A 25,085-nucleotide genomic window follows, 5' to 3' on the forward strand; every position below is an offset into this window, starting at 1 on the left:
ACTGATGATCGTGAAACCATTGTTGATTGTCGGAAAAACCCATCTGGTTCAATAATGTCCTTTAGGGAAGGAAATCTGCCGTCCTTACCTGGTCTGGCCTACATGTGACTCCAGAGCCTCAGCAATGTGGTTGACTCTCAACTGCCCTCTGGCAACTGGGGATGGGCAATAAATGCTGGCCAGACAGCGACGCCCATGTCTCACAAATGAATTTTTTTAAATACAGGCTCTCTACCTTATTGTAGCTCAGACGATGAATGGTGGTCAGCTCGGCAAAGTGTGAAGGCACCACACATCACTTGTGAAACAGCATCCAAGCAGAAGTCAACAACTTAAGGAAGCACGAGGAGAAAAGGGACTGAAGATGAGGAAGTGCGGTCCTGACTGGGAGCAAAATCTTCTGCTTTTATGGTATCAGTTCTATACTCCACCACCATCGCCCCTCCCAAACTATCCCTGACACTCACCGGACAGGCAAAATCAGTGCCAATTTCACCACTTTATCTCAAATGGATTCTTTGTAGTCAGCGCCAGCAGGTGATCCTATTCTCCAAATGTATGATTTCCTTCTTCCTCACAGACTTTAATGAATTGTGATAATAAAAATAAATGGGATATCGAATGCAACATAAACGATGGAATATTCATGGCTGCCTTGTCAGACTGAAATTATTTTTTCCCCCAGCAGCTGCCTTCCTGTCACTTTGTGTCTAACATTATGACTTGGCCTGATAACATAATGCTTCAGCTGAAACATTATTCAAAATCGCCTGTCTGCAGATTGATAAAGCCCGTGACAGGAGGCATTTTCCCTTGTCTCAGGTATTGTAATGTGCTTCTTATTACAGACAGATGGCTAGGTGTTTGGGAAAATTATATAGCGTGTACCTTCACTGCGGTGAGGTGGGTGACAGAAGAGGGTGATGAAATGTCTTCAGGCCTCACCTTGCTTATTTTAAAGCTCTCGTAATTCTGCAGGAGGGAGAACTGAAGGGAGGGGGACGGATGTTTTGCGCTATATTTACCCGCTGTTGTCCTTTAGTCGATCACTATCCGTTATCTGCCTTTACTTAAAACCCCAGCTTTGTTTTTCAAGGCATTTTTGCACTGATTTCTGCTCCGTGTACCTCGATTGTGTCACAAGAATGTCCAGGAAATCATAACCCTTGCACCAATTAAAACCAACAGATATAAAATTGTGACGTGAAATTGTGCATGAGGTTGTGCAATTTCCTGATGGGTGTGTCAAAGTGGAAAATATAGCTGAAGAGGCGGCTAGATATAGCACTTGGGGCGATCAGGATCAAAGGTTATGGGGAGAAAGTAGGATTAGGCTATTGAGTTGGGCGATCAGCCATGATCATGATAAATTGTGGAGCAGGCTCGAAGGGCCGAATGGCCTCCTCCTGCTCCTATCTTCTATTTAGTCAATGGCATGGGAATTAAGAAAGGGACATTGTAACTGGTTCTACCAGGTTATGTTCTTCTGAGGCAGTCTTTCTTACTCTTGATGTAATGTGTTTTTTTTAATTCATTCATGGGATGTGGGCGTCACTGGCTGGGATGTTTCCCATCCCTAATTGCCCTTGAACTCCCTGAGTGGCTTGCTTGGCCATTTCAGAGGGCATTTTAAGAGTCAGCCACATTGCTATGGTTCTGGTGTCACATGTAGGCCAGACCAGGTAAGGATGGCAGATTTCCTTCCCTAAAGGACATTAGAGAACCAGATGGGTTTTTCCAACAATCGACAATAATTACTTGATCATTATTAGACTTTTAATTCCAGATTTTTATTGAATTCAGATATCGCCATCTGCCATGATGAGATTGGAACCTCAGTCCCCAGAGGGTCTCTGGATTACTAGTCCAAGAGTAATACCACTATACCACTGACCCAGGAATACCGACATACAGCACCTAAAGTAGAAAGGTGCTCCGATCTCCAGCACGGATAAATAAATCCGTCTATAATTCACATGGTAAATAAAATTAAATGATCCTTGAATTTTGGTGGCACGGTGGCACGGTGGTTTAGCACTGCTGCCTCACATCGTCAAGGATCGGTTTCTTCCCACACCCCAAAAGAGGTGCGGTTTAGGTGGATTGACCATGCTAAATTGCCCTTTAGTGTCAGAGGGACCAGTAGGGTAAATGTGTGGGGTTAAGGGGATAGAGCCTAGGTGGGATTGTTGTTGGTGCAGGCTTGATGGGCTGAATGGCCTGCTTCTGCACCGTAGGGATTCTGTACAGCAATAACTGAACGGTTCTCATATTCTTGTAGTGTGATAGTATAATCAGATTGAAGCAGAAGGACTGAGAAGAAACCATTTCAATGCTCATTGGAATTGTCCCTGGTGTGGAATTCTTTTTTTAAAATTCAATTGCCAATACTTGTCTGGCAATCTGCTCATTTGGGTATGGGTAGAAATGGATTCTATCCATAGATTTTTATTTCAATTATATGCTGCCATGATCGTGAGTGGTCATAAAACAGGAGTCAGATGGGAAAAGTCATTTGAAAAGAATATTTTTATCCTCTCGGTAATTTTAAATAAAATATTTCTTAAACAGATCAGAACACAGATGATCAGTTGTGACATTGCTGATTGGCAGGGTATTCTTGATGGGCCAAATGGCCTACAGCTACTTACTTATATTTCTTATTTCTTACATTTCTTATGTCCTTATCACAAGAGGAAACTTTTTTTTACACAAGCGTTGTTATGATCTGCAATGGATTACCTGAAATGATGATGGAAGCAGATTATTTGTACCTTTGAAAAGAGAATTTGGGAAATTATTTGAAAGGGGGAATGTTTGCAGGGTTACGGAGGAAAAACAAGGAAATAGAACTCATTGCACTGAGAGCAAAGTGGGGATGAGTTTCAAATTTTTGTTAATTTAAATGTTTTCTTTCTCTCTCAAGTTTCCAAATGTAAATGTGTATAAATCTATGTGCCTGTGCCTTTTGGAAAACCTGGAGGTGAACAAAATTGTACTAGGGAGCGAGAGGGGCTGAAAGACTTTGTAATTAGTGGTGAGTAATACACATGTTCAATAACTAGGTGTTCTTGTCTCTTTTTTCCATGTGAGGAAAGGTCTGTATTCTGTTGCCAATATCAATTGCCTAATTGACCCCAATGAGGGCAAGTTGGTTCCTCAGACCACGGCAGAAGCTTGTACCATCAAGGTGGAAACTCACCCAGCCAAAGTACTTTGGGCCAGGACCCTTTTGGTTGGCTGAAAATTGAGCAGCGCCTGGATTGACAAGTAGATCTCTCTCCGACTTGCCACATATCTGGAGTTAATGAAAGATATAGAGCTACCGGTGAAGGTGCCACATTGAGAATATACCTATGCCGTCTATAGCATTTAAACAATTAAATCCAGCAGCACAAGTAGGAATTATTGCCTTCAGGGGTTGGGGCTGGGAGTGGATCCGGGCTTGAAGTAGGCCAAAGTTTGGAACATTATGGTCTTGTTCTACCTATTACTGAGGGCCATTGTTACTTCAACTTTGCTTGGTTATGTTTTTTCTCATTTACTTCCAATAAATGTACAAATGTGTCGATGACTACTATGTAAGTTTTCCACTATCACATTTAGTTCTAGTGATGGTTAGAAATGGATCAACCGTGTTTCCAACGAATAAAAGCAAACTTATTTTGACATTTATTTGGTATTTATTAACTGTGTGTCAAAGCTAGAATTTGCTTTGAATATTAATAAAGAAAACTAGTCAGAAGAAATGATACTGGTATTAGTTTCTGTGTGTGGGCTTTCTGTTTGAAAAGAACCTGAAGGTACTTATTAATGTTCATGGTAATTAGCATTCCCTTGACATAAAAGGTGCAAAACACTGTGTACAACTCAAATGTGCTAATTATTTATTAATTACTGTCATGAGTGAAGACCCTTACTACACTTCTTGCCATGCCTGATGGAAAATCATTGTGTACATGAGACACATTAAGGTGGCATGGTGGCACAGCGGTTAGCACTGCTGTCTCACAGTGCCAGGAACCGGGTTCGATTTCCGGCTTGGTTCACTGTCTGTGCGGAGTTTGCACATTCTCCCCATTTCTGTGTGGAGTCTGCACGTTCTCCCCGTGTCTGCCTGGGTTTCCTCCGGTTGCTCTGGTTTCCTCCCACAGTCCAAAAGATGTGCTGGTTAGGTGCATTGGCCATGCTAAATTCTCCCTCAGTGTACCCAAACAGAAGAGTGGCGACTAGGGGATTTTCATAGTAACTTCATTGCAGAGTTTCACAGTAACTCCATTGCAATGTTAATGCAAGCCTACTTGTGACACTAATAAATCAAGTTTAAACTTAGCTAGATGCTGGTTCAGATAAGGAAGGACACCATTTATGGCGTCATCTATGTTAATTATAATTGTTGGGCTTCAGATTAAAGGCTCAAGAAAACATACAATGTTCACCGTTCAGCCAGCCAGGTTCATTGCACGTATAAACCAATGCCAACCATTGTCCTAAGGCAGGGAAAAATTAGTTCTGCTTGTATCAAATTAAAAAATCAAAGTTCAGGAAATACACACATTAACTGGGCCAACTTTCAGAAAGCATGCAAGATTTTTTTGCCATCTAATTTTTAGAAATATTATTAAGCGCATTAGTTCCCTCTCGTACCATACCTTCCCCTCCCCCCAACTTTGGAGTGGTTGTCATGCCTGACCCTATCCCTTCCCTCCCCCTATTAACATCTTATGTCCTGCTCCAGGAGATAATTTTGTCTGTAATTCTAAAAATATGGAATTTATTGACAGGAATATTGGTTAATTACAAATAATATTAAGGAGTTACCAGTGTCTGAGACACAAAGCAATATGTGTGTTATCGATATGTCTATAGTTGACTGTCTACATTTCCCGCTGCCTCGACAAAACAGCCAGCATAATTAAGGATGCCACACACCCCGGACGTTCTCTCTTCCACCTTCTTCCGTCGGGGAAAAAGATACAAAAGTCTGAGGTCACTTACCAACCGATTCAAGAACAGCTTCTTCCCTGCTGCCATCAGACTTTTGAATGGACCTAACCTGCGTTAAGTTGATCTTTCTCTACACCACTGTAACACTACATTCTGCACTCTCTCGTCTCATTATCTATGAAAGGTATGCTTTGTCTGATTGGCGCGCAAGAAACCACACTTTTCACTTGTATACCAATACATGTGACAATAAATCAAATCAAAATCAAACCTAACCTCACCTCACCTATGCCCTCAGTAATGTGGGAAAGACAAGTTCCTGTTTTCCCTGAGTCCCTGCAGCTTTGTGAAGTCAGAAGGCTTGGATGATTTACATGCTGCTTGCTGGTGACATATTGGTAGTGTTACTAGACTAGTAATCCAGACACCCAGATTAATGCACCAGAGATCTCAAACCACATCACAGCAGCTAGGGGAATTTGAATTGAATTAATCAATCAAACTGGATTTTAAAAAAACTAATCTCAATAATGCAGATCATGCAATGAACAGCAATTGTGAAAGAAAAAACCTCCCCCTCCCTCATCTCATTTACTAATGTCCTTCAGGGAAGGAAATATGTCCTTGTCTGGTTTACATGATACTCCAGGTCCACATCAATATTATTGACTCTTAAAGCCCGATGCAATAGAGTGCAAACCACTCCAGAAAAGTTAAATAAGAATAAAACCAGCTGGGGGAGGTGGTGGCATAGTGGTATTGTCATGAGTAATCCAGAGACCCAGGGTAATGCTCTTGACCCGGGTTCGAATCCCACCATGTGAAATTTGAAATCAATAAAAATATGGAATTAAAATTCTAATAATGATTACCATTGTTGTAAGAAGGCATCTGATTCACTAAAAAAAATCTGCTGTCCTTATCTTGACTGGTTGATATGTGATTCCAAATCCACATCAATGTTGTTGGCTCCTAAATGTCCTAAGCCATTCAGTTGTACCAAACTGCTAAAAGGCCTTTAAAAAAAGCAATGATGTCAGGCAGGCCACCAGGCATTGACCTAGGCATTGGAAAAAACAATGGGAAACCCAGCCCAGTTGACCCTGCAAAATTCTCCTTATGAGTATCTGTGCTAATCCAAAAATTAGGAGAGCAGTTTCACACAGGCTGGACAAACTAATCAAACTGCAGCCTGATACTGCCATACTCACAGCATCATATCTTACCGATCAAGTCCCACACACCACCATCCACACCCCTTCCGGTGAGAAAGGACATACCCAGCAGAGGTGGTATAGCACATTGGTGTACAGTCAGGAGAAATTGCACTGGGTGCCTGCAACAATTACTCTGGACCTCACAAAGTCTCATGCCACCAGGTCATACATGGACAATGAAAAACCCCCTGCTGTTCACCATGCACAGCCACCCATCCCGCGGCTGATGAATTAGTACTCCTTCATGTTGAACCTGGATAAAGCACTGAGGGTGTCAAGAGTGCAGAATGTGCTGTGGGTAGGGGACTTAAAAGTCCAACACTTGTGTGGCCCGGTAGTACCACCACGGATCAAGCTGGCCGAATCCTTAAGGACATCGCTGCTGGACTAGGTCTGTAGGAGGTGGTGAGAGAACCAATAAGAAGGGAAAACATACTTGAGCTCTTCCTCACTAACCTGCCTGTTGCAGATGTATTCTTCCATGACAGTATCAGTAAGAGTGACCACTGCACTGTCCTTTTGGAGACAAATTCCCACCTTCACATTGAGGATTTCCTCCGTTGTGTTGTGCGGCACTACCACCCTGCTAAATGGGATAGACTTTGAACAGATCTAGTAACTCAAGACTGGGCATCGAGATGAGGGGTTTGTCGTATGAAGAGTGATTGAACAGTTTAGGCCTATACTCTCTAGAATTTAGAAGATTGAGGGGAGATCAAATTGAGGTATTCAAGGTGATAAAAGGTATGGATAAATTAGATGTGCAGTGGATGCTTCCTCTTGTGGGGCATTCTAGGATGAGAGTTGTAGTCTTAGGATAAGGGGTAGCAAATTTAAAGCAGAGTTGAGGAGAAACTACTTCTCCCAAAGGGTTGTGAATCTGTGGAATTCACTACCTCAAAGTGCCGTTGGATGCTGGGACAGTGAGCACATTAAAGAAGGAGTTAGATTTTTAATTGGTAATGGGTTGAAATGTTATGGGGGGGGGGGAAGGAAAATGGGGATGAAGAGCATATCAGCCATGATCGAATGGTGGAGCAGACTGCTTTGTCCTGGATGGTGTCGAGCTTCTTCAGTGTTGTCGGAGTTGCACACATCCAGGCAAGTGGAGATTATTCCATCATACTCCTGACTTGTGCCTTGTAGATGGTGAACAGGTTTTGGGGAGTCAGGAAGTGAGTTACACTCTGCAGGTTTCCTAGCCTCTGACCTACTCTTGTAGCCACAGTATTTATATGTCCAGTTCAGTTCTTAGTTAATGGTAACCCCTAGGATGTAAATAATGAGGTATCCAGCAATGGTAATGGCATTGATTGTCATGGGAAGATGGTTGGATTTTTTCTTGTTGGAAATGGTCATTGCCTGGCACTATTTGGCATGAATGTTACTTACCAGTTATCAGCCAAAGCCTGAATGTTGTCCATGTCTTGCTGCATGTGGGCACGCACTGCTTCACTGTCTGAGGAGTCATGAATGGTGCTGAACATTGTGCAGTCATCAGCAAACATCCCACTTCTGACTTTATGGTGGAAGGCAGGTCATTGATGAAGCAGCCTAGAACTCTACCCTGAGGAACTCCTGCTGTGATGTCCTGGAACTGAGAGTAGACTGAAATTGACTGGGTCGGATTTAACCTGTATTTTCTGTATGGGTACTTTTCCACATTGGCAGGGAGATGCCAGTCTTGTAGCTATACTGGAACAGCTTCGCTAGGACGTGCGGCAAGTTGTGGAGCAATAGTCTTCAGTACTATTGCCGGAATAGAGACAGGCCTCATAGGCTTTATAGTATCCCAGTGCCTTCAGCCGTTTCTTGATATCACATGGACTGAATTGAATTGGCTGAAGACTGACATTTGTGATGCTGGAGACCTCCGGGGAAGAGCAAGATGGATCATCCACTCAGCAATTCTGGCTGAAAATTGTTGCAAATCTTTGAGCCTTATCTTTTGCACTGCTGTGCTGTGGTTTTCCCATCATTGAGGAAGTGGGTATCTGTGGAGCTTCTTCCTTCAATGGCTGGTTTAATTGTCCACCACCATTCATGGCTGGATGTGGCAGGACTGTAGGGCTTAGATCTGATCTGTTGATTGTGGGATCGCTTAGCTCTGTCCATCACTTGCTGTTTCTGCTGTTTGGCACACAAGTAGTCCTGTTTTGTAGGCAATGGCCTAGTGGTATTATCGCTAGACTATTAATGTAGAAACCCAACTAATGTTCTGGGGATCCGGGTTCGAATCCTGCCATGGCAGATGGTGGAATTTGAATTCAATAAAAAATATCTGGAACTAAGAATCTACTGATGACCGTGAAACCATTGTCGATTGTTGGAAAAACCAGTCTGGTCACTAATATCCTTTAGGGAAGGAAAACTGTCATCCTTAACTGGTCTTGCCTACAAGTGACTCGAGAGCCATAGCAATGAGGTTGACTCTCAATTCCCCTCTGAACAAAGGCAACTAAGAATGGGCAATAAATGCTTGCCACCAGTGATGCCCATGTCCCATGAATGAACTAAAAAAAAAGCTTTACCAGTCTGACACCTCACTTTCAGATATGCCTGGTGTTGCTCCTGGCTTGCCCTCCCGCACTCTTTATTGAACCAGGACTGATCACCTGGCATGGTGGTAATGGCAGATTGGGGGAAATGCCGGGCCATGAGTTTATAGGTTGTGGTTGAGTACAATTCTGCTGCTGCTGGTGGTCCACAGTGCCTCATGGACGTTCAGCTTTGAGTTGCTAGATCTGTTCAAAGTCTATCCCATTTCATGCCACACAACACGATGGAGGATATCTTCAAAGTGAAGACGGGACTTTGTGATCACTCCCACTGAGACTGTCATGGACAGATGCACCTGTGATGGGTGGATAGGTGACCATGAGTAAAAGTAGGTTTTCTTGTTGCTTCCCTCACCACCTGCCACAGACCCAATCCAGCAGCTATGTCCCTTAGGATTTGCCAGCTTGGTCAGTAGTGGTGCTGCTGAGCCACACTTGGTTATAGACACTGAAACCCTCCACCCAGCACCCATTCTGCACCCTTGCTGCCCTCAGTGCTTCGTTCAAGTGGTGTTCCAGATGGAGGAGTACTGATTCATCAGCTGAGGCCTGGGCGTTAGTTGGTAATCAGAAGGAAGATTTCTTGCCGATGTTTGACTTGATGACACTTTATAGGGTCAATGTTGAGAACTTCTAGGGCAACTCCCTCACTGTACATCATTTGTACCCCCACCATGGCTGAGTCTTTGCTGTAAGTCGGTCCTGTTGGTGGGGACAGGGTGGTGACGGTGGTGATGATTCTGTGAATATGACTATATGTCGGGCTGTTACTTGACTAGTCTGTTGGACAGCTCTCCCAATTTTGATGCAAGCCCCCAGATGTTACTGATGCGGGAAGCAAAGGGATAACACGATGACTATGAAGCAGTTTCACTGTTTTTTTCCATTACCCTTAGCTTTCACACCTGGTCGGTTTTTCGAGCTGTGTTTTGCTAAAGATTAAGTCACTATAGCTGATTAGCCCAAGCTGTTTTCTGTTTTTACAATTTGTACAGTTCTACTCGCCTGCTCGTCTGTGGGAATATGGGAGGAGGTGCTTAGCAGGGCCATATAAAGGCCGTGAGCAGACAAAATAGGCTTGAGCATGTAGCCAGCTGAAGCTATATTGTGTATAAATGCATGTCAGTATAATCAGAATCTGATTCAGCTGGACTGCATTGATGTTAATACTCCATGAGTCTCCTTTCTGTCTGTCTGTTTCATTACAACCTTTCAGTATCCCTGCAGTGCAGAAGGAGGCTATTCAGCCCATCGCATCTGCAGTGACAACAATCCCTGTAACCCCATGTATTTACCCCGCTATTCCCCTGACACTAAGGGGCAATTTATCATGGCCAATCAACCTAACCTATACAGCTTTGGACTGTGGGAGGAAACCGGAGCATCCGGAGGAAACCCACGCAGACTCGGAGAGAATGTGCAAACTCCACACGGACAGTCACCCGAGTCCGGAATAGAACCCGGGTCCCTGATGCTGTGAGGCAGCAGTGCTAACCACTGTGCCACAGTGCCATCCATGTGCTCATGTATTCCCATCTTTCATGTACTCATTTATTTTCTTTTCACTGCATCTGAACTATTTGCCTTTACCACTTCATGTGATAGCGAGCTCTTAATCTATCCACTCTGAGTAAAGAAATACACTTATCTCCTTATCCCTTGTATTTATGACCCCAAATTTGAATTTTCTCACAAGTGGAAACATTCTCTTCGTATTGAGTTTGTCCAACTTCTGTATGATTTTAATGACCTTTATCGGGTCACCTTGAGAAAAGCACAGACTTTTCACCATTTCCTGCGAGTTGTAAACTCTCAGTCCTGGCATTGTCCTTGTAAATCTATTTTATGCTTCTCCAGTTATTCTACAGTATGTCCCTTTGACCGTATGGAGACTGGAGCTGTGCACATTGCCCTAGGGGTGGCCTGGCCACTGTCCTAAGCAAGTTTAACATCGAGTCATAGAGGTTTACAGCATGGAAACAGGCCCTTCGGCCCAACTTGTCCATGCCGCCCTTTTTTTAAAACCCCAAAGCTAGTCCCAGTTGCCTACATTTGGCCCATATCCCTCTATACCCATCTTACCCATGTAACTTTCTAAATGTTTTTTAAAAGACAAAATTGTACTGCCTCTACTACTACCTCTGGCAGCTTGTTCCAGGCACTCACCATCCTCTGTGTGAAAAAATTGTCCCTCTGGACACTTTTGTATCTCTCCCCTCTCACCTTAAACCTATACCCTCTAGTTTTAGACTCCCCTACCTTTGGGAAAAGATATTGACTATCAAGCTGGTCTGTGCCCCTCATTATTTTATAGACCTCTTTAAGATGACCCCTCAGCCTTCTACGCTCCCAGTCTATCCAGCCTCTTCTTATAACTCAAACCATCAAGTCACGGTAGCATCCTAGTAATTCTTTTCTGCACTCTTTCTAGTTTAATAATATCCTTTCTATAATAGGGTGACCAGAACTGTACGCAGTATTCCAAGTGTGGCCTTACCAATGTCTTGCAGAACTTCAACAAGATGTCCCAACTCCTGTATTCAATGTTCTGACCAATGAAACCAAGCATGCCGAATGCCTTCGTCACCACTCTGTCCACCTGTGACTCCACTTTCAAGGAGCTATGAACATGTACCCCTAGATCTCTTTGTTCTGTAACTCTCTCAACGCCCTACCATTAACTGAGTAAGTCCTGCCCTGGTTCAATCTACCAAAATGCATCACCTCGCATTTATCTAAATTAAGCTCCATCTGCCATTCATCAGCCCACTGGCCCAATTGATCAAGATCCCGTTGCAATCTGAGATAACTTTTTTCACTGTCCACTATGCCACCAATCTTGGTGTCATCTGCAAACTTACTAACCATGCCTCCTAAATTCTCATCCTAATCATGACAAATAACAGTACACCCAGTACTGATCCCTGAGGCAACAACCCTCTACAACCACCCCCTGGCTTCTGTCATCAAGCCAATTTTGTATCCATTTAGATACCGTGAGATCCCGTGAGATTTAACTTTATGCAACAACCTACCATGTGGTACCTTGTCAAAGGCCTTGCTAAAGTCCATGTAGATAACATCAACTACACTGCCCTCATCTACCTTCTTGGTTACCCCTTCAAAAAACTCAACCAAAGTTTTGAGACATGATTTCACCACTTTAGAATTCAGTACCACCAAAAAATAAATTCCAATTTTTTGTCAACATTTATTATTGGTATGCTGATCTGCAATGCTGCTTTCTATAACACCATATGATATAGAAGCAAAATTAGGCCATTTGGCCCATCGGGTCTGCTCCACCATTCAATCATGGCTAATATGATTCTCATCCCCATTCTCCTGCCTTGTCCCCATAACCCTTGATCTCCTTATTGATCAAGAACCTATCTATCTCTGTCTTAAAGACACTCAATGACCTAGCCTCCACAGCCCTCTGCGGCAATGAGTTCCACAGATTCACCACCTCATCTCAGTTTTAAAGAAGTGTTCCTTCACTCTGAGGTTGTGCCCTCGCGTTCTAATCTCTCCCACTAGTGGAAACATCCTCTCCACGGCCACTCTACCTCGGCCTCTCAGTATTCTGTAAGTGAGTATTCAATGAGTATTCCTCTATCACATTGTTCTTCTTCCCTATTTATTTTCTAAGGAGGACGTAATATTTCTTGCTGGATTACCTCACATTTATCTATGTTAAAGTGTATTTGCCTCTTTACTGCTCAGTGTGCAAGTTCTCTTCTTGTATTATGCAGCAGTCTTTCCCTGCAAATTTTGATGTTTTGACTTGTTCCTAACTTGAAATCATTGTCGATTATGAAGACCAGAGGGGATAACACCCGAATCCAAACTGCTCCACTTTGCTTTCACTAGTCAGGCCTCTGTTGTGAGAGGGCGGGATTTTCCAGCCGTGTTCATCCCAATGCCGAAAAATACCGCCCGGTGTCAATGGAACTTTGCATGGTCTGTGTCCCACCCGCTACGATTCCTGTGGCGGGCAGGATGGGAAAATTCCACCCTCTATGTCAGAAGGTTGGTGATTCAAGAGCCCGTCCTAGACTTGAGCACGAAAACCTCACTCGTGTGCAGTACTGAGGGAGTGCTTCACTGCCAGAGGTGCTCTCTTTCAGGTGGGATGTTAAATCGCTTGCCCCCTCGGGTGTACATAAAAAAATCCCATGTCAATTGGTTCCAGCATTGATCATTAGGTCCAGTTGATCCCCCCTCCATGGAATGTCCTCTGCCAGTTCAGTGATATCCCTTACATAAGAACATAAGAACTAGGAGCAGGAGTAGGCCCTCCAGCCTGCTCCGCCATTCAATAAGATCATGGCTGATCTTTTTGTGGACTCAGCTCCACTTACGTGCCCACTCACCATAACCCTTAATTCCTTTACTGTTCAAAAATGTATCTATCCTTGCCTTAAAAACATTCAATGAGGTAGCCTCAACTGTTTCACTGGGCAGAGAATTCCACAGATTTACAATCCTTTGTGTGAAGAAGTTCCTCCTCAACTCAGTCCTAAATCTGCTCCCCCTTATTTTGAGGCTATGCCCACTAGTTCAAGTTTCACCCGCCAGTGGAAACAGCTTCTCTGCTTCTATCTTATCTATTCCATTCATAATCTTATATGTTTCTATAAGATCTCCCCTCATTCTTCTAAATTCCAGTGAGTATAGCCCCAGTCTACTCAGTCTCTCCTCATAAGCCAACCCTCTCAACTCCGGAATCAACCGAGTGAATCTCCTCTGCACCCCCTCCAGTGCCAGTATATCCTTTCTCAAGTAAGGAGACCAAAACTGTACACAGTACAGGTCTGGCCTCACCAGCACCTTATACAGCTGCAACATAACCTTGCTGTTTTTAAACTCCATCCCTCTAGCAATGAAGGACAAAATTCCATTTGCCTTCTTAATTACCTGCTGCACCTGCAAACCAACTCCTTGAGATTCCTGCACAAGGACACCCAGGTCCCTCTGCACAGCAGCATGCTGCAATTTTTTACCATTTAAATAATAGTCCATTTTGCTGTTATTCCTACCAAAATGGATGACCTCACATTTACCAACATTGTACGCCATCTACCAGACCTTCGCCCACTCACTTAGACTATCTATATCCCTTTGCAGACTTTCAGCGTCCTCTGCACACTTTGCTCTGCCACCCACCTTCGTGTCATCTGCGAATTTTGACACTACACTTGGTCCCCAACTCCAAATCATCTATGTAAATCGTAAGCAAGTGCGGTCCCAACACTGATTCCTGAGGCACACCACTAGTCACTGATTACTAACCAGGAAAACACCCATTTACCCCCACTCTTTGCTTTCTGTTAGTTAATCAATCCTCTATCCATGCTAATACATTACCCGTAACACCGTGCACCTTTATCTTATCTTTGGTGCGGCACCTTGTCAAATGCCTTCTGGGAATCCAGATATACCACATCCACAGGTTCCCCATTGTCCACTGCACATGTAACATTCTCAAAGAATTCCACCAAATTAGCCAAACATAACTTTCCCTTCATGAACCCATGCTGCGTCTTACCAATGGGACAATTTATATCCAGATGTCTCGCTATTTCTTCCTTGATGATAGATTCAAGCATTTTCCCTGGCAGGTACTGAGTTCCAGACCTTAATTTGTATGTACAAAAAATATACTCATTTCTTCGCTACTTCTTTTGCCAATTATTGTAATCTGTGACCTTTGGTTACTGACTATTTCTCCCTACCTTCTTTATCAAAACTCTTCATTATCTTGAATGCTTCTCTATGTCTCTCCTTAACCTTCTCCACTTTCATGGGAATAGTCCCAGATTATCCAATCTCCCTGTATAGCTGAAGCACTTCATTACTGGTATTATCCTGTTAAGCTTTTCCATGTCTTTACATTCTCCCTGAAATGTGGTGGCCAGAATGGTACACGTTACACCCCCTGAGGCCTTACCAGTGGTTTGTAGTTTAATGGCGTCTTTGTTTTTGTATTCATTGTCCCTATTTATAAAGCTGAGCATCCCGTATGCTTTATTAACCCTTTGATCAACTTGCATTGCCTCCTTCAAAGATTTTGTAAATAAGAACCCCCAGGTCCCTGTGCTCTTCCGTCTCCTCCCTCAAGATAATAATACCATCTTGTTCCTCCCAAATTACATCACGTCACACTTATTCTCATTAACTTGGATCTGCCATGTGTCTGTCTGTCCAAACCTATGTAGTCAGAGAATCATAGAGTGGTTACAGCACAGAGATTTGGCTTGCGGTGTCTGTGCTAACCCTCTACAGAACTCAACTAGTTCCACTTTTGCAGCCTTTACCAGTAACTCTACAAATTTTCCCTCTTTGTATGCTTATCCAATTCCCTTTTCATCGATCATAGAATCCCTACAGCGCAAAAGGAGTCTGCACAACCACAATCCCACCCAGGCCCGATCCCCATAACCCCATGCATTCACCCTAGCTAGTTCCCCTGACACTAAGGGGCAATTTAGTATTGCCAATCCACTTAACTGGCACATCTTTCGGAGTGTGGGAGGAAACTGGAGCACCCGGAAGAAACCCATGCAGACACGGGGAAAACTTGCAGACTCCAGACAGACAGTGGCCCAAGCCAGGAATTGAACCCGGGTCCCTGGCACTGTGAGGCAGCAGTGCTAATCACTGTGCCACCGTATCGTGAAGGCCATGATTGAATCTTCCTCCATCAACATCTCAGTCAATGTTCCAGATCCTAACCACTTGCTGTGTAGAAAAGTTCCTCCTCTAATTACCTTTGGTTCTTTTACCATTCACTTTAAATTTGTGTCCTTTGATTCCTTCCATTAATGGGAACAATTCCTTGCCATGTATGTTGTTTAGACCACGTGATTTTGAACACTTCCGTCCAATTGCCTATTGACCTCCCTTTCACTAAGACAAAAAGCTCCAGTTTCTCCAATCCATCCACAGAACTGAAGTGCCTCATCCATCGCACCATTCTCTTTTCAGCACCCTCACACCCTTCCAATGTCCAGAATTGGATGCTAATTGGAGACTAAGTCAATGCTTTCTGAAGGCTCATTGTAACTTAAATAAAAGCAAAATACTGCGGATCCTGAAATCTGAAACAAAAGTAGAAAATCTCAGCAGGTCTGACAGCATCTGTGGAGAGAGAAAAGAGCCAACGTTTCCAGTCTGGATGACCCTTTGTCAGAGCTGCTGACCCTGCTCTGACGAAGGGTGATCCTGACCCAAAAGATTGGCTCAATTCTCTCTCCATAGATCCTGTTAGACCTGCTGAGTTTTTCCAGCATGTTCTATTTTGGCTACTATAACTCCTTTGTTTTGTCTTCTATTTATAAAGCCAGAAACCTGCATGTATTGTTGATAACTTTCTCAACCCGCTTACCCACCTTCAATGATTTTGTTCACCTATACCCAGCCTGGGTCTCTCTGTCCCTGCACCCTGTTTTAGAACTACACTTTTTAAATGAGATTGCCTTTCATTATTCTTCCCATCAAAATGTATCACTTCACATTTCTCTGCCGTAAATTTCAGCTGCCGCATGTCCACCCACTCCACCAGCCTGTCAGCATCCTCATCAAATCTCTCCCTATTCTCCCCACAGTTCACAACACTTCCAAGTTCCACGCCATCTGCAAATTTTGAAAATAAGCCCCGCACACTGGAGGCCCAGTCATTAACATAGATCAAGGAAAGCAGTAATCCTAACACTGACACTTGGGAAACGCCACTGCAATCCGATAAACCACCGCAATCCTTTTCCTGTCACTCAACTAACTTTGTACCCATTCTGCCACTGTCTTTTTCATTTTCTGGATTTTAGCTTTGCTGGAAAAGCTATTATATAGCAGTTTGCCAAATCTGCTTGAAGTCTGCTACTGTCTTCCTCATTATTTGTTACGTTGCTTAGTTTTGTATAATCCACATTATATTCCCTACATCCAAGTCTAGCTCATTTACATAAAATGAGTAAAACAATAATCCTGATATTGAGGCACCACTCTGCACACTTCTCTCCGGTCAAAATAATATCCATTCAGCACTCCCCTCTGTTTCCTCTCCCTTAATCAGTTAGCTACCCAAGTGTAACAACTTTAATCAGGCAATTGAGGTCAGCTTACTTGAATATCAACTCCCTGATTAAGGGCCAAATTGATAGTCCAATCACGGACCATGCTCTGTACTTAAACCGGAGTGTCAGTTCCTCTGGCACCCCGGATGTCGACTACGTACTGAGAGCACTCTGTACAGTGTTGTTGGATCTTGTAAATAAAGGAATTTTGGTGAAGGGACTTCCACCTCCAAGGAATTATTACACCAAGTTAGCACCATCTCTTTATTTCCCTGGGCTAATCATTTCCCGATCAAGTCTGTCAAGCGATACTATCTCAAATACCCTGTGACTACCCATTTACTGCATTGTCCTCATCACCCATTTCTGTTCCTTTATCAAAGAACTCTACCATAGCCACAACTGATCTGCTGTTAACAAACCCTTGCTGACAGTCTTTTATCAATCCATCCTTCTTTGAGTGAGAAATAATTTTGTCTTTGATAATGTTGGGTGGAATTTTCCGGCCATTCACACCGGTGGGATTTTCCAATCCCGCTGCAGTGAACGGAGATTTGGCTGAGCACCAAATTCTCCATCCTTGCTTGCCGCAGTGGCGGGGCGTGAATGGCTGGAAAATTCCAGCCATTCCCTCATAATTTTCCTGCCGCTGGCACGAGACTGTTGTTGGAGTGGCTAACCAGTGGTTACCAGGTTTATTTCTCCTTTGTTTTTGATTATCCTTTGCAATCTTCCAGTCTTGGACACTACTCGCCCATAGAAATGTAGAAGATAAGAGCAGGAGGAGGCCATTTGGCCCTTCGAGCCTGCTCCACCATTCATTACGATCATGGCTGATCATCCAACTCAATAGCCTAATCCTGCTTTCTCCCCATAACCTTTGATCCCATTCCCCCCAAGTGCTATATCCAGCCGCCTCTTGAATACATTCAATATTATCATCCAGAAAAAAAATTGAGAGATTCTGATTATAGCTGTTATTTCACCACAGTTTCCCTTATCAACCTAGATACATAAGAACATAAGAACATAAGAAATAGGAGCAGGAGTAGGCCATCTGGCCCTTCGAGCCTGCCCCGCCATTCAACAAGATCATGGCTGATCTGAAGCGAATCAGTTCCACTTACCCGCCTGCTCCCCATAACTCCTAATTCCCTTATCGATCAGAAAACTATCTACCCGTGATTTAAACATATTCAACGAGGAAGCCTCCACCACTTCAATGGGCAGAGAATTCCAGAGATTCACTACCCTCTGAGAGAAGAAGTTCCCCCTCAACTCTGTTCTGAACCGGCCCCCCCTTATTTTGAGGCTGTGCCCTCTAGTTCTGGTTTCCCTTCTAAGTGGAAACAATCTCTCCACCTCTACCCTATCCAGCCCCTTCATTATCTTATATGTCTCTATAAGATCACCCCTCTTCCTTCTAAACTCCAATGAGTACAGACCCAATCTGTTTAATCTCTCCTCATAAGCTACACCCCTCATCTCCGGTATCAACCTGGTGAACCTTCTCTGCACTCCCTCCAAGGCCAATATATCCTTTCGCAAATAAGGGGACCAAAACTGCACACAGTACTCCAGTTGCAGCCTCACCAGTGCCTTGTACAGTTGCAGCAAGACCTCCCTGCTTTTATATTCTATCCCCCTCGCGATAAAGGCCAACATTCCATTCGCCTTCTTGATCACCTGCTGCACCTGCAGACTGAGTTTTTGCGATTCGTGCACAAGGACCCCCAGGTCCCTCTGCACAGTCGCACGATGTAATTTTTCTCCATTTAAATAATATTCCAATTTACTATTATTTCTTCCAAAGTGGATAACCTCACATTTGCTAACGTTATATTCCATCTGCCAGATCCTCGCCCACTTGCTCAGCCTATCCAAATCTCTCTGCAGACTTTCCGCGTCCTCCACGCAATTCGCTTTCCCACTCACCTTCGTGTCATCAGCAAACTTGAATACCCTAGATTCAGTCCCCTCCTCCAGATCATCTATGTAAATGGTAAACAATTGAGGCCCCAGCACCGATCCCTGCGGCACGTCACTGGTCACCAACTGCCAACCAGAAAAGCACCCATTTATCCCAACTCCCTGCTTCCTGTTAGATAGCCAATCCCCAATCCACGCCAACACCTTACCCCTAACTCCGTGTGCCCCAATCTTCTGCAGCAACCTTTTGTGAGGCACCTTATCGAACACCTTCTGGAAATCTAAAAACACCACCGGTTCCCCTCTGTCAACCGCACTAGTGACATCTTCATAAAAGTCCAGTAGATTCGTCAAACACGACTTTCCCTTCATGAATCCATGCTGCGTCTGCTTGATCGAACCATTCTTATTCAGGTACTCTGTTATTTCCTCTTTAATAATGGACTCTAGCATCTTCCCAACTACGGACGTTAAGCTAACCGGCCTGTAGTTACCCGCCTTTTGTCTACTTCCTTTTTTAAACAGTGGCGTAACAGTAGCTGTTTTCCAGTCAGCCGGCACTACCCCAGAGTCCAGCGAATTTTGATAAATTACTCCTAACGCATCTGCTATTACCTCAGCCATTTCTTTCAGTACCCTGGGATGCATTCCATCCGGGCCCGGGGACTTGTCTACCTTCAGTCCTATTAGTCTACCAAGCACCACCTCCTTAGTAACAGTAATTGTATTAAGGACCTCCCCTCCCACCAACTCTCAATCTCTAATATTCGGCAAACTATTTGTGTCTTCCACCGTGAAGACCGACACAAAGAACTTATTTAAAGTCTCAGCCATTTCCTTGTTTTCCACTATTAAATCCCCCCTCTCATCTTCCAAGGGTCCAACATTCACTCGAGCCACTCTATTCCTTTTTATATACTTGTAAAAACTTTTACTATCATTTTTTATATTTTGAGCTAGTTTAGTTTCATAATCTATCTTTCCTTTCTTAATCGCTTTCTTAGTCGTTCTTTGTTTTTCTTTAAAGCTTTCCCAATCCACTAATTCTCCACTATTTTTGGCCACTCTGTACACATCTGATTTTATTTTAATACTCTCCTTTATTTCCTTCGTTATCCACGTCCGGTTATCCTTTTTCTTACAGTCCTTCTTTATCACCGGAATATATTTTTGCTGAGTACTTTAAAAAATCTCCTTAAAAATCCTCCACTGTTCCTCAGCTGTCCTACCTACCAGTCTGCTCGCCCAGTCTACATTAGCCAATTCCACCCTCATCCTATCGTACTCCCCTCTGTTCAAGCAGAGGACACTGGTTTGGGACCCTACTTTCTCACCCTCCATCTGTATCAGAAATTCCACCATATTATGATCACTCATCCCAAGAGGATCCTTCACAAGAAGATCCTTAATCCTACCTGTCTCATTGCACAGAACCAGATCCAAGATAGCTCGCTCTCTCGTAGGTTCTGTAACATACTGTTCAATGAAACAATCCCGACAGCATTCCAAGAACTCTTCTTCAAGCCCTCCACGTCCAATTTGAGTCGACCAATCAATATGTAGGTTAAAATCCCCCATGATTATTGCCGTTCCACTTTTGCACGCATCCATTATTTGCTTGTTTATAGCCCTCCCCACCTCTAAGTTATTATTTGGGGGCCTATAGACCACGCCTACCAGTGTCTTTCTCCCCCTACTATTCCTTATCTCCATCCACAACGATTCCACGTTTTGCTCCTTAGAGCCTATGTCGTCTCTCACTACCATCCTGATATTATCCTTTATTAACAAAGCTACCCCACCTCCTTTTTCTACCTGTCTATCCTTCCTAAATGCCTGATAACCCTGTATATTCAGTTCCCAGTCCCGGTCACCCTGCAACCACGTTTCTGTGATGGACACTAGATCATATTCATTTGTATGGATTTGTGCCATCAACTCATTTACTTTGTTTCGAATGCTTCGTGCATTCAGGCAAAATGTCTTTATGCCAGCCTTTATCTGGACCCGGTTTGTTGAAGCGCTACTAACATCTCCCAAGCCCTCTCCTCCTTTAGCTAGTTGTTTATTCACTATACTCCTGGCATTAGAGTAGACACATCTCAATCCTATGGTCTGACCTCTCCCCTTCTCTGTTCCCAGTCCACCTGCCCTCTTGCACTGCCTATAACCCTTCTCTGTTTGCGAGCTACCTTCCTCACTCTCAGTCACGTCACTTTGATCCCCTCCCCCCAACCTATCTAGTTTAAACTCTCCCCAGTAGCCTTAGCCAACCTTCCTGCCAGGATATTGGTCCCCCTGGGATTCAAGTGCCACCCGTTTTTAGTATACAGGTCACACCTGCCTCTAAAGAGGTCCCAATGGTCCAGGAACCTGAATCCCTGCCCCCTGCACCATTCCCTCAGCCACACATTCATCCTCCACCTCACTCCATTCCTTTCCTCACCTTCCCGTGGCACAGGCAGCAATCCCGAGATTACTACATCCCACGAGGATTGGGTGGCCTGTTAATTTTGAGTGTTGACAACCTATTCAAACGTCCTCACTAACTATTTTTATCCTTCTTCCTCACCCTGTGCTGCAATATGAATTTCATCCCCTTCTTTAAGAGAGAGAGACAGAAAGACAGAGATAGTTTGGTTCCACTGAAGTCAATGAACAAGAGTTAGAGCAGAGAGGGTATTCAGTTTATTGGAATAATTGACCTGATTATCAGACAGGCTCGATAACAGGCAGCCGACACAATGACACGCGCCAAGCTGAATACCTACCCAGAGGACCATCAGTTTTAAATTTGACGGTTTACATTGGCACTTTTGGAAGTAAACAGGATGACATAACATTTCTGACTTTACAGAGGCAGGATTCAAAATTCATTGCAATCACATATGGCTTCATTTTTTCAATTTGTAAAACAATAAAATATTCTTTTACTCTAGTATAGAAGACTGAGCCATTTGAAATTTAATAAAAAAGGCTGGAGGGTTCGACAAGGTAGATGCTGGCTGAAACAAGGGAACATTAAAATCCGATGAATCTCTTGTTTCTCTCCCTACAGTTGCTGCCTGTCCTGCTGAGCCTTTCCAGCATTTTCTCTTTTCATTATCTTAAAATGAGGGCTAGACAACTTGGGGAAGCAATTAATACCAAGTGTAAAGAATTTGGAACTCTCTTCTACAAAAGACTGGGGATGCTGGGTCGGCGCGGAGGGAGGGGAGGGGGAGGGGAGGGGGCGGGGGGGTGGAGGGGAGGAGGCGGGGGGGTGGAGGGGAGGTGGTGGGTCAATAGATTTCACGGCAGAGATCGATTGATTTTTTTCTTCAGAGTTCTGAAGAAGATGTGCTCGAAACATTAACTCTGTTTCTCTCTCCACAGAGGCTGCCAGACTTGCTGAGTTTTTGTTTACATTTCAGATCTCCAGCATCCGCAGTATTTTGCTTTGATTGTGTTGTTGGATTTGTGTTGGGTTAAGGTGGGAGGATGAAGTTGAGGAGCAGGTCAGTCGTATTTGTTTGAATGGGGGGGAGGGCATTTTTGAGGGGCTGAATAGCCTACCTGTGCTCCTAATATTGCTATGTCATTAACTATTGACTTCGCCACTGTATAATAAACAGCTGATCTGATATTGCCAGCTTTACACAATGGCCAAAGTTGAAAGCTCTGTCCGTTGTATCTTAACACTTATTTGGGAGGGAGACCCTACAATTGTGATGCTGCCAATTGCCACATTTGCCTTGTGACTGACTCCTCAGTGAGATTCGAGCGAGTTTGTCACAACACAGTGGGCAGATTTTTAGTGGATCAGCAAGTCAGGTTAACACTTGGTTAACATTTGACATTTACAGCAAATGGTAAAATTTCTTCAACCCATTGGTCCTGACTGACCAGAGGGCAGAGGAGAAACGAGGTGGAAATTCCCGACTCTTGTGGCAACCCAACTGCCACTTTTCTAAGGTTTCTTTTATAAACACTTGGATAGTTCAATTGTAACTGCTACGAATTGGGAATACTTGACTTGAGATCTTGCTGAGAGAGGGGACTGGGGATTTTACGGATTGATGGGTGAGAGAAGGATTGTTGTTGGCAACATGACTCTGGGAAAGAGAGGATGAGTCAGGAGTGTGGGATTGCTAACCCTTCTGATCGTTCTGGAACCCGCAACAATTAAAGATCAATCTCCATCTGTGAGCAGCCAGGCAGAGACATAACAGAGGCACCAAAAGGATGTTGTGATTTATTTAATTTTTCTTTGAACATTTATTTGATAGCTAGCATGTGGTGATAACATTGGAGATTGGAATGAAAGCTCATTGACGTACATTCAAGAAAAGTCCAGTTAGGTAGGGAAGTGATTGCAATGGTGTTAAAACAGGAAGCAGGGATGAGATGCTGATGCCACATGGCCAATAGCAGAAGCATGGGGAGAGGGCGATTAGAGGTCAGGGTTAGAGGTCAGGGTTAGCGGCTGGGGGGTGCGGGGGGGGGGGGGGGGGGAGCGGGGATCGTACGTTGGTAATCCCTGAAAAAATGTCCAATCAATATTGGCAACCGTAAGCAGGAGCAAGACGGAAAGTGTGCATGGATTGGTGAAAATTTGATAACATAATGCTCAAACGTAGTGATCAGTTAATGACAAGAGGATAGTTTAATCATCTGGAGTGGATCAGAAAGCACTCCTCGCTTTCCTTAAGCATACAATCGTAGTGTGGAAAGAACTCCCTGCGACTAACATTGTATTCCAAACTTTTATTTTTTTTAAAACGCGTTACTGTCTGTCGGGAATAAGATACAGATTGGATCATTTCAACGATAAATATTCATTCATAGCAAATTTTTATTAAAATGTCAGGCAACACCCATCGAACCCCCGCCCCAACTCCTCACCCTCCGACCCTCCCTGCCAACCCCATCCTACCCAATATGAGTAGAATCTTACAACAGACCATATGGAAACAGGCAACTTGCATTGACTTCTTTTATTTAAAATGCAGGAGCCACCCTCGCTGTATATATGACCTGGGGCTTCTTTCCTGATATCTTACATTAGTAAAAAAAGAAATGTCACCAGCACCAACCGAGCAAAGGTCGATGCTAATGCTTCATAAAGTGCAGGAGAGATTCACTCACTCAGTTTCACAATCTGTTTCTCCATAGTGGATGGCATCGCTACAGAGCAAGCAGCTCACATGGTGGCCACCATTGTATGTCCCTGGGCTACACACCACGCAGCACTCCATGCATTGCGGGTGCTTCTTGCGGTCCTTGCCGTAGCCTGGCTTGCAGCGGTCGACCCGGATCACCTGCAGCGTGCCGTCGATATAGTAGATGACAGGCAGCAGGCCGATGATCTGGTGGTACGTCTCCGCTTGCTTGGAGAAGAAGGCCTCCACCCGGTGCCGTACCTTCTCGAGCCGGAGGTTGTGGTTGCACTCCTCCAGGTTGTTCTCACAGATCGCGTCCAAAGCCTCCACGTCCAGGTGCACTTTCAGTGTGAGGAAGAGCTCGTACTGAATGCCCGCTAAGGGCACCTTCAGTGTGTGACACTCTGACTTGTGTAAACTGATTGTATAGGCCAAGTCGGACACCAGCTGGTTCAGGGCCGTGTGTAACCTTTTTAAGAACAGACTGTTGTAGGAGTTGTGGCAGTCGGCTGCGTGATACTGGGCCTGAAATTCATAGGTGTAATTGGGGTCACGATACGCATACAAGAAATACTTAAGATTCAAGGATTGCAAGGACTTGGTGCCAGGATTGTAGAAGAAAATGCTGCATAAGTAAACCCCTGATGAATCCTTGTTGAAGTTTTCAATGATCAAGGTGCCCGTCTGCGTTATTGTTATGCCCGGTTTTTCGGAAAGCTTTACCCCCTGTGGTCCTTTCCAAGTGAAAGTGGGATCCATTAGCTCCATGTTCCTGAGCTCTGGCGTGGTGCAGAGAATCCGTGGGCTAGTCCCGTGATGTCTGATATAGACTTTCACAGGGCCGTCATCTGAGCCGACCACTTTGCCTTCTGGGGGTCTGTGATGGGGCTGTTTGCCCTTCTGGGAGAGAGGAGTCTCAGTGAAATCCTTGGCGATGCTGGCGGTCATGCCAACCAGGGAGTTCATAATCAGCCCACTCACAATGAGGCACTTGAGGGTGGGAGTCAGTGGGAATAGCTTCTCCATTTCCTCTCTTAATCATCCTGCCTTCATTTTGCCCCTCTGCTCTGTGAAGGCGAACCACATGCCAATTGTCTGATGTCAGCCTCTTCCCATTGTCACAATTACCACAGTTGTAAAGTCACACGGTGTCTTGTGACATCAAAAGGGATCCTTACTGTCATAGTTACGGCTGAGGTTCTGCAGCAGTTGCTA

General features: G+C 44.2%; 1 protein-coding gene across 1 annotated transcript; it reads right to left on the reverse strand.

Annotated features, from left to right (window-relative positions):
* Positions 1-23,852: 23,852 nt before the first annotated feature.
* LOC144508892 (zona pellucida-binding protein 1-like) lies at positions 23,853-24,818 on the reverse strand. Its single transcript, XM_078237106.1, has one exon. It carries the CDS (start codon positions 24,816-24,818, stop codon positions 23,853-23,855), a length of 966 nt encoding a protein of 321 aa, XP_078093232.1.
* Positions 24,819-25,085: the final 267 nt, after the last annotated feature.

This window comes from Mustelus asterias, chromosome 21, assembly GCF_964213995.1.
Source record: "Mustelus asterias chromosome 21, sMusAst1.hap1.1, whole genome shotgun sequence".
Lineage (NCBI taxonomy): Eukaryota > Metazoa > Chordata > Chondrichthyes > Carcharhiniformes > Triakidae > Mustelus > Mustelus asterias.